Source organism: Monodelphis domestica, chromosome 2 (assembly GCF_027887165.1).
Source record: "Monodelphis domestica isolate mMonDom1 chromosome 2, mMonDom1.pri, whole genome shotgun sequence".
NCBI classification, from domain to species: Eukaryota; Metazoa; Chordata; class Mammalia; order Didelphimorphia; family Didelphidae; genus Monodelphis; species Monodelphis domestica.
Window position 1 is genome coordinate 34,848,342 of NC_077228.1, and position 13,483 is coordinate 34,861,824.

At 43.7% G+C, this 13,483-nt stretch overlaps 2 protein-coding genes across 3 annotated transcripts in view; one reads left to right on the forward strand and one right to left on the reverse strand.

Moving 5' to 3' along the window:
• Nucleotides 1–494: 494 nt before the first annotated feature.
• On the reverse strand, nt 495–1,321 carry LOC100015059 (actin-related protein 2/3 complex subunit 3). The gene has a single exon (XM_016429818.2). The coding sequence runs from the start codon at nt 1,258–1,260 to the stop codon at nt 724–726; it is 537 nt and encodes a 178-aa protein (XP_016285304.2). The 5' UTR covers nt 1,261–1,321; the 3' UTR covers nt 495–723.
• A 7,875-nt stretch (nt 1,322–9,196) lies between these two features.
• DIPK1A (divergent protein kinase domain 1A) overlaps nt 9,197–13,483 on the forward strand; it is a 109,413-nt gene continuing 105,126 nt past the window's right edge. Inside the window, exon 1 of one of the 2 annotated variants that reach the window (XM_016429820.2) lies at nt 9,197–9,415. In XM_016429820.2, coding sequence (XP_016285306.1) covers nt 9,362–9,415 — 54 coding nt within the window. In that variant the 5' untranslated portion in view covers nt 9,197–9,361. The remainder of the gene's footprint in view (nt 9,416–13,483) is intronic. The other variant, XM_007480304.3, reaches the window with a different exon arrangement.

A 13,483-nucleotide genomic window follows, 5' to 3' on the forward strand; every position in this document is an offset into this window, starting at 1 on the left:
ACTCAGTTGGGATTACATTTGTTCAAATTGGATTGTGCTGGAGATAATCAGTAAGGAAACATCTGGATCCTCTAAGGTCTAGGCTGGCACTTGAGAGAATTGGTCATTTCCTGAATTCAGATAGTCCTTCTCTTGCTCAGGAGAATCAGGAAATTCTGAGAACTCCGTCTCCTGGAGGAAAGGAATAACCATCCAGGATCGGTACCTTTCCTGATGCTGCCAGGACGTTTCTTCTGTGTTTATACTTGGTTACTCTGTAAAAAAGTATCCCCAGACCCATGAATGCAGAAGGAAAAAAATGATGCTAAAACTGACAGGAATTTCCTTCACAATATGATATCAGCAGACATTCTTGGCAAGCCCTAAGACTATTGCTGAATCCTAGAAATATTTTTAACATGCCCCAGTCCAAGTTCATGCCCTATTTGATTCAGTTCATAACCTACCCCAACAAGTAGCTGCCACAGGGAGAGGCTTCACACAGCATTCCCTTCTTTTTTTTTTGTTAGAAATTTTTTTTATTATCATTAAGCACCAGCTTAACATTGCAAAAATTCTCAAATGATCCTTAAGCCCCAACCTTCGTGATAAAGGGCTTTTCCAGTAAGGATGTGTCTCCTCTTTCTTAGTATAAAATTTCACAAAACAAAGGGCAAGTACTGTGTATATCTCGTTCCCAGACGTTGGATGCTGCTGCACTGGGAAGGACTGCATGAGATCCGGTCACTGGCCAGGCCCTGAAAGGCTCTTGTTCATGAACTGCCTCTTCACAAAGCAAGTCCACCACTTGCTAGGTTTGTTACTCTGAGGATCAAAGACCTTTTCACAAAGCCTCAACCCAGTTTCTTGTCGAAGCTGCTGTAAGTAGGCCCTCATCACTTCATCTTCTTGTTTATTTGCAGGTCTGGCATAAATTGCATTAAGAGGGAAACCTGGTTCTCCGGGGATAGGAAAATTAGTGATTCCCAATGTATACATTTCTTTCTCTCCTTGGCTTTTTGAGTTGCACTTCTGGAGTTTCTTTAAGCATTCAGAAATGTAAAGAGTTATGTAGATCAACGTTCTATCAGCTTCATTCTTAATTTCGTAGTTTTTGAAGAAGACATTGGCCTTGAAGTAATAGATGGCTTCATCCACAATATCTGTGTCTTTTGTCTCTCTCGGAGCGGGTCCTTTAAATTGACTTCTAATGGGTAATAGTGCCATGTTTCCAATTAGTTTGGTGTCAGGGTCCATGAGAGAGGAGTGGTATGCCGGCATGTTGGCGGCCGGGCCCGGGCTTCTGGCGAGCTGAGGATGCTAGCTTCTGTCAGAGACCCCGGTACAGCATTCCCTTCTGATAGACAGTGCAAATCATTTTCCTTTTGCTTTGTATTCTCATTAGGGAAATTTCAGTTTCCAAACTCATAGGGTTATGTTTCCAATAAGGAGAAGTCCTGGTACCAAACTGTTATAAACTATTGCTTTTCTTGGGAATTGTGCCAACAGAATGAAGAATAGCCTTTCTTTAGGGTGGGTGCCCTAAAGAAGAAGAAGAAATGGTATGAAAATTGTCCTTCAAGATCCTCTTTCAGACTCTGAATTTGCTTAGAGCTACAGACATTTTTGTGCCCTTCCCAGTACATCTAACACCCCCTTTATCCTCCCTGTTGTAGCTCACCAGGAGCAATATTGATGAGCTGGAAAGCACCTAAGTGGAAGACCAGAATGATGAAGCATCTAAGGATTATGGCATTTAAGGATTAATGGAAGAAACTTAGGGTGTGTAGCCTAAAGAAGAGAAGACCTGAGAGTGGAGGGAGAGACAGGAGAGCTGTCTCAAATCAAGAAGCATTTAATTAATTAATTCAGAAAGCATTTATTAAGGCCCTAATATTCGGCCTCAAACACTAGCTGTGTGACTTTGGGCAAGTCACTTAACTCTGGGGTTCCTCATCTATAATATGAGCTGGAGAAGGAAATGGCAAATCAGTGTCTGTGACAAGAAAACCTCAAATGAGATCACGAAGAGTCAGACACAACTGAAAATGACTAACAACAACAAAAAGTACCAGATTCTATGCTAAGAACACAAAGCACCGTATTGAGAATACAAAGTAAGGCAGAAAAGAGCCCACAATCTAATAAGGAAGAAAACTTGCCAACAACTATAGGCATACAAGAGACATAGGAAAAATTGAAGAAAATGTCGGAGGGAAGGCACTCAAATTAAGGGGGACAGGGAAAGGCTTCCTTGCAGGTCTTTAATGGACTGTCAAGTGAAAGGAGGATTAAATTTGTTCTGCATGGCCCAAGTGGCAGAAAGGGAAGTCAAGTTTGCATCAAGATTTCAGCTTAATATAAAGAAAACTAAGATTTGGGTTTTGTTGGTTTTTTTCAAACATTTAAAAGTTATCTCTAAATGGAATGGGCTGCCTTTGGAGGTAGATAGTAGGTTCTCCACCACCATCACCACTATAACCTTTAAAGTGTTCAAGCAAAGGGTGGATGATCTCTTAATTAGATCTATTGCTGATATAATCTTGTTGCAATAAGCGTTGGACTAAATCAAGGCTTCTTAACCATTTTTGTGACATGGAATGCTTTGGCAGTCTGGTGATGCCTCTGGACCCCTTCCCAGAATCATGTTTTTCTTTTAAAAATTGATCATTGAGAAGGCAAGTAGGTGGTTCAGTGAGCAGAGAGCCAGGCCTAGCGATGGGAGGTCCTGGGTTCAAATCCAGTATCACTTACTAGCTGTGTGACCCTGGGCAAGTCACTTAATTTCCATTGCCTAGCCTTTACTGTTCTTCTGCCTTAGAACCAATATTTTGTGTTGATTTCAAGATGGAAGGTAAGGGTGTTTTTAAAAATTGATAATTGAAAGAAATGCTAAATTTCAGTTATAGGTTAATGAAAATAAACACATAATTTTTTTCCCATCCAAGTTTATCAACAACCTACCCCCTTCCCCAGTTCCTGAAATCTAACCACAGGCTAAGAATTCCTGGATTAGAGAGTCTCTAAGATCTCTCCTAACCCTGAGGTCCAGTCCTATGGAGCAGTAAATTGTCATTTCCTTTTATTTGCCTTTCTGTGCTTCCATTTTCATCACTTCACATTTCACCTATTCAGTAATTCAAAAGGACCTAAAAACCATCTGCATTCCATTTCTTGCCAACTAAATCTTCTTAGTGGTTTTGGCAGAACCAACATAAATGCAATCATCATTTCATCTTGCCAATTTACATGTGTTATCTAGTGTCTAAGTAACATCAACAATAATAGGTCAAATTTATATATTCTTTATGGTTTACAAGATGCTTTCTTCTAAACATCACTGTGAGATAAGTAACAAGTACATTATTAGCTTAGTCTTTTCTCCCCCCAAACAACAATCTTCTATCCTAGAAACAACTCTAAGACAGAAGGATAAAAGCTAGGCAAACAGGATTAAGTGTCTTGCCCAGGATCACAAAACTAAGAAGTGTCTAGATCTGAACCCTGGTCCTCCCAACTTCAGGCCTGGCACTCTATCTGCTGTGCCACATACCTGCCCCCTAGCTTTATTTTCTAAAGGGAATGACTATAGCAAGTACTTTTGACACAGACCTCATTTTCTCAAACATATATAGAGAACTGAGTCCAATTTATAAAAATACAAAGCATTGCCCAATTGAAAAATGGTCAAAGGATAAAAATAAACAGTTCTTAGTTGAAGAAATTAAAACTATCCATAGTCATATGAAAAAATGCTCCAAATCATTATTGATTAGAGAAACACAAATTAAAATAGTTCCGAGATATTATCTTATACCTATCAGATTGGTTAATATAACCAAAAAGGAAAATAATAAATGTTGGAAGGGATGCAGGAAAACTGGATCACTAATACATTGTTTTTTGGAACTGTAAACTGATATAACCCATTTTGGAAAACTAGGTGGAACTACACCCAATAGGCGAGAAAACTATGCATAAGCTTTCACCCAACAATATTACCACTGAGTCTGTATCTCAAAGAGATCAGAGATAGAGGAAAGGGATTTAGTTGCACAAACATATTTTTAGCAGCTCTTATTGTAATGGCAAAGAATTGGAAATTGAGGGGATATCCATCAATTGGGGAATAGTTGAAAAAGTTGTCGTTTTTAAAATCTTATCTTCTGTCTTAGAATCAATGCTAAGTATCAGTTTTGAGGCAGAATAATAGAAAGGGCTAGACTATTGTGATTAAGTGACTTGCCCAGGGTCACACATCTAGGAAGTGTCTGAGACCAGATTGGAACCTAGGAAGTCCCAGCTCCAGGTCTAAGTCTCTATCCACTGAGCTACCTAGCTGCCTTGTAGAATGTGGTTTTAACGGAACCCTATTGTTCCATAAGAAATGACAAATAGGATGAGTTCAGAAAAAAAACTCAAAAGACATATGAACTGATGCAAAGTAAAGTGAGAAGAACCAATACTGCATACAGTAATGGAAATAGTGTATGATGATCAATGGGGAAGAACTAAAGTATTTTCAGTGAAGTGAGTCTCCAATCTAACCACAAGGGACTTATAATGAAAAATACTCTCCACAGCCAAAGAAGGAACTGTTGAAGATTGATTGTTGGTCAAAGCAGCCTAGTTTTCATTTTATTTTCTTTATTATTTTTTATTATATATGTGATATGTGTCTTCTTTTACAGCATGAAGAATATGGAAATATGTGTTGCATGACAGCACTAGTATAACCTAGAGCAGATATTTACTGCTTTGGAGAGGGAAACAGGGAGGGAGAGAATCTGAATTATAAAATGTCAGATAACAATTGTCACAATTTGTTTCTACGTGTAACTGAAAAAAAATTTTAAGTTAAAAAATAAAGTAAATGACTGCAGGTTATCCTGTATAGATGGAGTAAAACATTACCTTCTTCACCTGTTTTGGTTATGCAGTTTGCAGGCACATATTAAAACAAGAATTACATAGTGCTTGTTGAATTAGTTAATCCAGTCCTGCCACCATTCTTTCTCGTGTTCCATTCAAGAGTCTCCTTTGTCAGAGAACCTTTTGGTTTTCCAATTTCTTCTTTACCAAATCACTCTTTTTATGGCATCGTCTATAGTCAGTTCTTTATCCATCTGTGCTTCAAATGTATTATCCCAAGCAAAGAGGGGAGAGTGTTGCTCAGATATACTACAGAACTCAGGAGGACTCTGGTACGGTATGAGTGGCATCCTATGGTGATTCTCAGGTATGAGAGGAAGAAAAAGAAAGGGTTCTTATTTGGAGTGCTTTGGTGTATTGGTCTAATTAGAACATTTTTATACTACAGCTCTTATGTTTTAAATGCCTTTCTCTTTCCAAGTGCTACTCCAGATACCTGCTGATCATTTTCCTACTGAGATAGACACAGATATCATTTGAAAAATATTTGAGTGACCTGATGATATAGTTGAGCTGACTGATTTGTTAACTAACATATTTTAGGAATTCAGGAGTGAGTAAATAGAGGTTCATAAGGGACTACAAAATTTCAGACTGGGTCAGCTTAAAATCACAAGTCTTACTGGAAGATACAACCAATATTTTTGTACTTTGGTAGTAATATAAGGGCTTGGTGAAGTATTGTGCTAATCTGGGTCCCAATACATCTCTAGTAATAAGACTATAGTAATAGGAGTACTATAGGACTGGAATTCAATATAATGTAGGTCCAGGGCTAGTTCTGGGCATGATTTGAGTGTCTTGGGGCCCTGCCTGCTTAAATATTAAAATTGTCTCCACTAAAGTCACTTGCCTTCAGAAATCCATTGTTAAAATACATATTATCTAACCTATGCGAACACTTATGAACATAAAACCATGGATTAGTGAATCAGATTTAGTACCTATAGCCTTAAATACAGAATTCCAGAGCCCCAAGGAGGTGAGACATCATTCTGAAGGAGGCAGGAATAAACCAGAGAGAAGGTATCCAGAAAAGCTTTTTCAATGTATGGGGAAGTGGAGGGAGAATGGAAGGAAAGGGAGAAAGAAGTGCCATAAAAAGAAGTAGAGTCTACCCAAGACCACTTTGCAAAGCCTTCATGAGTCCATTTGGGGGGCCCCCCTAAAGAAGATTTATAGTTCCCAGAAGGACAAGGAAAACTTCGCCTATAATAAACAGTCAGTGCAGGATCCCCAAGGATAGTTGTGTAACACTGATTCAATTTATTCTCTCAGTCATATATGGCATCTCAGAGTAAGGAAATTCATCTAAACCTGAACTGAAATGAGATTAATCATTCCTTCATGTTACCTTTCAAATCAATATAATACTTCCAGGCTCATTCCCTGAACTCAAACTGGCACTAGCAGGTTGGATCCCCAGATAGGCAATTGCTACCACTCTCTAGACTCAAGCACATAACCCACAGGTAGCTACCCTCTTTTTCTTCCTTCCTTCGTTCCTTCCTTCCTTCCTTCCTTCCTTCCTTCCTTCCTTCCTTCCTTCCTTTCTTTCTTTCTTTCTTTCTTTCTTTCTTTCTTTCTTTCTTTCTTTCTTTCTTTCTTTCTTTCTTTCTTTCTTTCTGTCTTTCTGTCTTTCTGTCTTTCTTTCTGTTTTAGTAAGACCTCTAAAACAGAAGTACAAAGGCTAGGCAATGGAATGACTTGCCTAGAGTCACACAGCTAGAAAGTCTCTGAGGCTAGATTTGAACTCTAGTCCTCCTAACTCCAGGCTTGGAGCTCTACCCATTATACTACCTAACTGCCCAGGTTGCTAGTACTTAACATTGTAGCTCTTAAGTCCCCACTGATCTGCTTCCTCTTTAAAAGCTTTTACTCAATGTCAGATAATATTTACAAAGTATTTCCTTCAAAAACCCAAGGCATGCTTTCCCATAAATATGCACAGAATTCATGGAGGAAGAATGGCATGAACTGAAAGCATGAGGGTAGTGCAGGGAATGTAGGGAAAACACATGGCCAAGGCAACTTCCAACTCTGGAAAATGCCATTTTTCTAGAAGATCTTCATGAAATACAAAGTCCCAAATAGCAATGATGGACCAGTCTGAGTCTTCGAAGAACAAATAGTCAGAGCTCTAGAGATCGAACAGGGCTAGGTCCAGCGGGGTTGGTTGGTAGATTAGGGTCTCTCCTATATTTCCTGTTGGGGAAGGGAAGGGTCTTATGAAGCTGAGCTGCTAAGGACCAAGAGATGAATGTAATCTGTGCCCTACAGGCAAGTTTCTTGTCTCCCTGGCTTCCTCCAGTACAAAGAATATCTTGAAGCCTCAACCCCTTTCTAAGGTGTGGGATATTTCCTTTGCATGGGAAGGCTTTTTCCTTTCCATGTAAATGTTTGTTTAGCCCCTTAACCTTCTGGCCAATCTATTATCTCAGAAATGAATAGGAACAGGAACTCCTTTTTAGTCTATGGACTCTCAGTAGAAACTGCTTAAATATCTTTCTTCTCTTCCCCCTTCCCTGGAACCTCCGCCTCCCTCCCTCCCTCCTTTTTGACCCAGTTAAACCAATGTAACCCATTATAATCTGATATTTAAATAATTTGGTCACTTAACCCAAACTAAAAATGAATTTAAAATAAATTCGACTGCCAGGAGCAAAGTATAAGTATTTAGAGCTGGAAGGGTCTTTGGAAATCATCTTGACGGAACCTCTCTTGAGGGCAGCAAGATGATCTGGTGGATAGAGTGCCTCCTGGAATCAGGAAGACTCGTCTTCATGAGTTCAGATCTGGTTGCAGACACTTCCTAGCTGGGTGACCCTGGAAAGTCACTTCATCCTGTTGGCCTCAGGTTTCTCATCTGTAAAATGAGCCAGAGAAGAAAATGGCAAAACACTCCTTAGCTATGCCAAGAAAACCCCAAATGGAGTCATGATGCGTCCAATACAACTGAACACCAAAAATAAACAAAATCCTTTCTCATTCTAAGAGTCCCAAAGAAGCAGTCTAGTACAGTGGAAAGAGTTCAAATCGTACCTTCACTACCCATATGGCCTCTGGCAAATCATTCTATCTCCCTGGGCCTCAGTTTCCTTGTCTGTAAAGTGAAGGAGGTTGGATTAGACTGTCTCTGAGGTACCTTCCCTACCTCCATCAGGTCCCTTCCTATGACCTCCCAGACGCTCCATAAAATGCTGTCGAAGGGGAAGTCTTTCCCAAATAATATCTTCTCTCACTCTAGTTCCACACATTTAGCCTTGGAAAGTTCTCCCACAAATTGCTGGGCACGAGGACGTCTCAATAACCTTGCAACCAATGGCAAACACGCCTAACCGAGGATAGATAGCCGCGATTAAGAGCGCTGTGAGAGTCTGGCTCCTGACCGAAATAACTCTTTTGGGCAGCCTAGGGTCAACCACCGGGTGAAAATGGGATGCAAATAGAAAAGGGAAATCCAAGTCATCCAGAGCCCGCAGCTGTCACTCCCCATTGTCCTATTTTCCCATATATGGTCCTCGTGGCCAAATTGGAGACTCGCGCTCCGCCCTGCCCAAACGGGCCGGAGTGGTGCCACGTCCCAGGGCTCGGGTTCCCGCTCCTGCAGTGTGCTTGAGTTATATAGTGCACCCACCCGCCCCTTGTAAATTACTGCTGCTGGACACTGTGGGCAGGATTTCTTTGAAGCCCCTCTTAGGGACGGCTCTCGGCATGCCAGAATGTCTTTTGAACAACAAAGTTGGAGCCAGACCGCGGGGGCCTCAGAGGATAAGGGAAGGCTGCAAACCGTGCCTTGGCGCCCCCAAGAAAGGAGAGGGGAGCCCAGCCCCGAGAAGGCGACCGTGCGGGCCCTGGCACCAAAGGACGGCTCTCCCCAGCGTCCCGATGAACGCAACCGCTATGTGCGGGGAATGAGTTTGAACCAAACCAACTCGGCAGCTCCCGCAGCCCTCCAGTGTCGGGGTTTGCCGGGGGCGGAGCGGGAGCCAGGGGCCCGAGGGCCCGGCGCACGTGCCGGGCAGCCTCCTGAAACTAGTCGTCCTCCTCCTCCTCCTCCTCCTCCTCCTCCTCCTCCTCCTCCCCTTTAAGCGCCCAGGCGCAATCGGATTTGTGTCGGCTGTGGTGCGCCTTTAAGACTGTCTGACAGCTGTGGTTGCCGCTCCCGTGGGAGGAAGGTGGGGGGAAGGGGGCGCCTTCCTGGCAGGCGCGCGGCCGCGGCGGGAGCGCGCTGGAGAGGGGGGAAACGGCCTGGAGGCGCGCGGCCGAGGCGAGGGCGCGCGGAGGCGGGGCGGCCGGGCGGCGGTGGAGGGGGCGGGGAGCCCGGGCCGCCAGCGCTGGCTCGGGGTCCGCCTCTGACTGCAGCGGCGGCGGCGGCGGTGGCGGCGGTGGCTCCGGCTCGCGGGGCTCGGCTCAGCTGGCTTGCACGGCGGGGCGATGTGTGAGTGCCATGGCGAGGAGTCTCTGTGCGGGGGCCTGGCTCAGGAAGCCCTACTACCTCCAGGTAGGCCGGCCTCCAATTCTGGGGGGCTGCCGCTGCCCCCTCCCCGGCCCCGCCCCGCGCTGCCAGCCTGTCCATCAGTCTATCTGTCCGCCTGTCACTCGCTGCGGTGGGAGAAAGGGGAGAGAACAGTCCTCTTACTCCCCCTTACCCCCTTCCATGTATGTGCCCCCTCCTCCGTGATCCCCTCCTGCCCAGTGTGCCCCGTCTTGCCCTGTGTCCCCCCTCAGTCTTGTGTCTCCCCCTCCTCTTCTATGTCCCCCTTCTGCCCCGTATGCCCCTTCTTGTCTCGTTTCCCTCCGTCCTGTGTCCCCCTCTTGTCCTGTGTCTTCCCCTCCTCTTCTGTGTCCCCCTTTTGCCCTGTGTAACCCCTCCTGCCCCATGTCTCCCCTCCTGCCCCTTTCTCCCTCTTGACTCGTGTGCCCCCTCCTGCCCTATGTCTCCCACTCCCACTCCCTGCCTCTCCCTCCTGCCCCCCCACCCGCCCGCCCCTTTTCCCCCAGGGGGCGGGAGTGCACTGCTTCGGGAGCTGATGCTCCTGGCGCTAAGGTGCAGCGGGCGATGCTCCCCTCACTGGTTCGAGGTGACTGTGCTAGAGCCCCTCATCCCCCCCACCCCAGCCCACCCTCTTTCCTTGCTGCCCCTTTCTCCAGGCGGCCCTTGTCTCTTGGCTTTTTGCCCCGCTTACCCCACACCCGCCCTCACCTCCCGACTGGGGCCATCACCTGCCGGGGCAGCCTGCCTCTCCTCGGCTTTCTCCCTCTTCCTTCCCTGTCTCCAGCCCGAGAGGGCTTCACACTCTCCCGCGGCTTATTGGATAAAATTCCAAACCAGCAGCGTTTAGGAGGCGCCTGCCTAGACACAAGGGAAATCATCCCTGCCCTGTAGGAGCTGCCAGTCTACAGAAAGCAGGAAGTGTGCAATTCCACCAAGTCTAGAAACCAAAACTGGCCTGAGGGCATCTGGGCCACCGTTATGTTTTTGGTCCTTCCCAGGGCCACAGATTTGGGAGGGATCTTAGGATCCTAAAGGCCAAACACACCAAACCCCACCCAATTCTGTTCTGGTTACATACATTTACAGAAATGATCGAAGGGAACTAACTGCCAGCCACTTGTGTGTGGGTTTCTAAGATCTGTACTTTGTGGCTCTGCTGAGGGGAAAACCTGATGTGCTCATCCAAAAAAAAAAAAAAAAAGATCCCCACAGTCCTGGCACTAAAAGTTCAATTTATTCCAAGACCTGGAGCAAGTGCACCCAATTCTGTAGTGGATCACTTGTTTGTTTTTTAAATTCTATTTGATGACACCAGGATTCCTTGTGTGTGCTGTTGGTTCCAAGGAACAGCTACCAGGACTTGGGCCAAAATCCATCACCACTAGTGGAAAAACAAATGTGATTCAATACTTTTTACTGGGCCAGATGGGTCATCTACTTATACAAAGACAGCACTTTTTTTGACATATGGAATTAAAGAAATTAAATGCTCAAAACTCTTTAACTGGTGTGCTATAAAGAGTATCCCAAAAGTCTGAGACCTTTATATATACAGTTGGAGGAGGATGGGGCATCATGGTTGGGTCTACAGTTGTTCTTCCTCCTTCCTTTTGGAAGAGGACCAGTGACTCAAGAGAGTGATGTCTAGACTTGCTCCTAGTATGATTTTAGTGAGGCAGAATCACTCAAGGTCACCAGTCTCACTCCTTCCAGAGTCATGAAAGTCCAGTGGCAGGACAAAAGTCAGTAAGACTGCCTATGGCTCAGGATGCAAGGGGTGACCTATATAACCCAGGTCATCCCCTGCATCCTGGGGTATATAGTGATTTTTAAGAGGTACAAGTTAAAGGAGGACAAGGGTTTGGGGCCTCTCTGGTGATTTAAAATGCATTATTTTGTATTGTCATTCTATGTGTTTATTCTGTTTTTCTTTCTTTTGCCTAATGCCCAAGTAACTGGCAAGTCAAATCAGCAAGCATTTAAGGGCTTACTATGTGCCAGGCAGAGTACTCCTATTTGAATATTTGCTTAGTAGAGATTAGACTTAAAAGTTTATTATCAGAAGAATATTTACAGAGTATGAAATTATACATGTGGATTTTTGAACTCAGTTTTGTGGATACTTCCCCTCTGATGTCAATCCCAACTCACAGGCAATCCAGGATGCTCTCCTCTTCCTGTTCAGGACTAGGTCCAGCTCATTCACTGACCATAAAGAGTATCTGTCCAAAATGTAGGTACTGATGGCCCTAGGACTGTAGACTTAGTGCTGTACTTCTAGGCTGGATAAGAGACATTCTTTCTTCACTTAGTTTTCCAGTGTGGCTAGATCATTCTACTGAATTCTTGAGTTATGATAGATTTCTTTTAGGGAATGGTGCAGTTTTCTGGGGCTTAATGAAGCCAGCATTATTATTAAGTGACATTAAATGGTGTCACTGATATCTCATGGAATGGAAGATTACCTACTCTTGCAATCCACAAAATCAATCAATCCAACATTTGTTAGATTTCTACTATGTGCCAGACTCTGTGCTACAAAGATAAAGTTGAAATAATTGCTATTCTCAGGGAGCTTATTTTCTATAAATGCAATTCCTGCTCTGAATTTGCAATGGCCATTTCCCATTCCTGGAATGATTTCTTGTAACTTCTGACTCTAGACTTTCCTTCAAGACTCAACTCAAATCCTATCTCCTACAGGAGGCTTTTCCTGGTCCTCCCCTGAGATTACCTTCTACTTAGTCCATCTTTGGCTTGTATATAACCTAGTTTTTCACATGTTATCTCCCCCATTAGAATAGAAGTCTCTTGAGGGTAGGGACCATGTTGGTGTCAGCTCCCTGTTAGCTTTTTGTGCTTCCATTTTTCCAGTGTAAAGATCTTTCTCTTTTGCAGAGAATACAGATTGAGCAGCTCTGCTTTCTCTCCAGTGTCAGTTATCACTGTCCTATCCACTCTAAGCACAGGTCCTATCCTTTCTTTGGTCCTTTTTAATCTCAGGAAAACTAAAAAATCTCTTGTCAGACCATACCTTCTCTTAATAGCCTCAGCTCATTTTTTTTTAAATAGGACCATAACAAACTCATATTCATTCTCTGTTACCCAACCTTCTTTCCATCTTCTAAACATGTATTATAAAATCTAAGATGAGAGGTGGGGGGAGGTGTGAAGCTGGGAGGCTCAGTAGCTAAAGAGCCAGGCCTGGTCCTGAGTTCAAATATGACCTCAGAGAGTTCCTAGCTGGGCAAGTCACTTAACTCCCATGACTTAGTCTTTACTGCTCTTCTGCCTTGGAACCAATACATAGTACTTATTGATTCTAAGATGAAAGATAAAGGTTAAAAAAAAAAGTCATGAGTTAGTGAGTTTCTATTGCATCCACATTGGTCTCTTACAACAAATCTTTTTTTCTTCATTGAAGCTGTTTCCCTTTTTCTTTTTGGAATTTAATTCTTTCCTGGGTTGACTTGTCCCTGAAGCATTTTATGCCATAGGATCCTACTTATGAAACTTTTGAAATCTGTTTTTCCAATATGTAGAGTGCATGTCAGGCTACACTTGGATTTCCTACTTCATCATAGCCTCTAGGATAGAATGGATACTTCCCCACCCTGGATTCCCAGCATTTATTTCTACTGCAGCAACTGGTTCCTCTCAGATAATAAGAATCAAATCCTAAATAGAATTCCCTATTGTTAGTTGAATGGCATATTTGAGACGAAGTGTAGTGTGGAGAAAGAGAAGAGAGCCCAGGACAGATCCTTTGGGAACACACACTTAGGGATAACGTACTGATATATTCAATAGAAAGGTGGCACAGTAGGGAGAGACCTGAGCTTAGAATCAGGAAGACTTATCTTAATGAGTTCAAATCCTGCCTCAGACACTCAGACCCTTACTAGCCATGTGATGCTTGGCAAGTCACTTAACCCAGTTTGCCTCAGTTCCTCACCTAAAGAATGATCTGGAGAAGGAGAATGGCAAACCACTCCAGAATCTTTGCCAAGAAATTCTCACATGGGGCCATGAAGTGTGACATAACTGAAAAATGACTGAACAGCAACAGGTTAA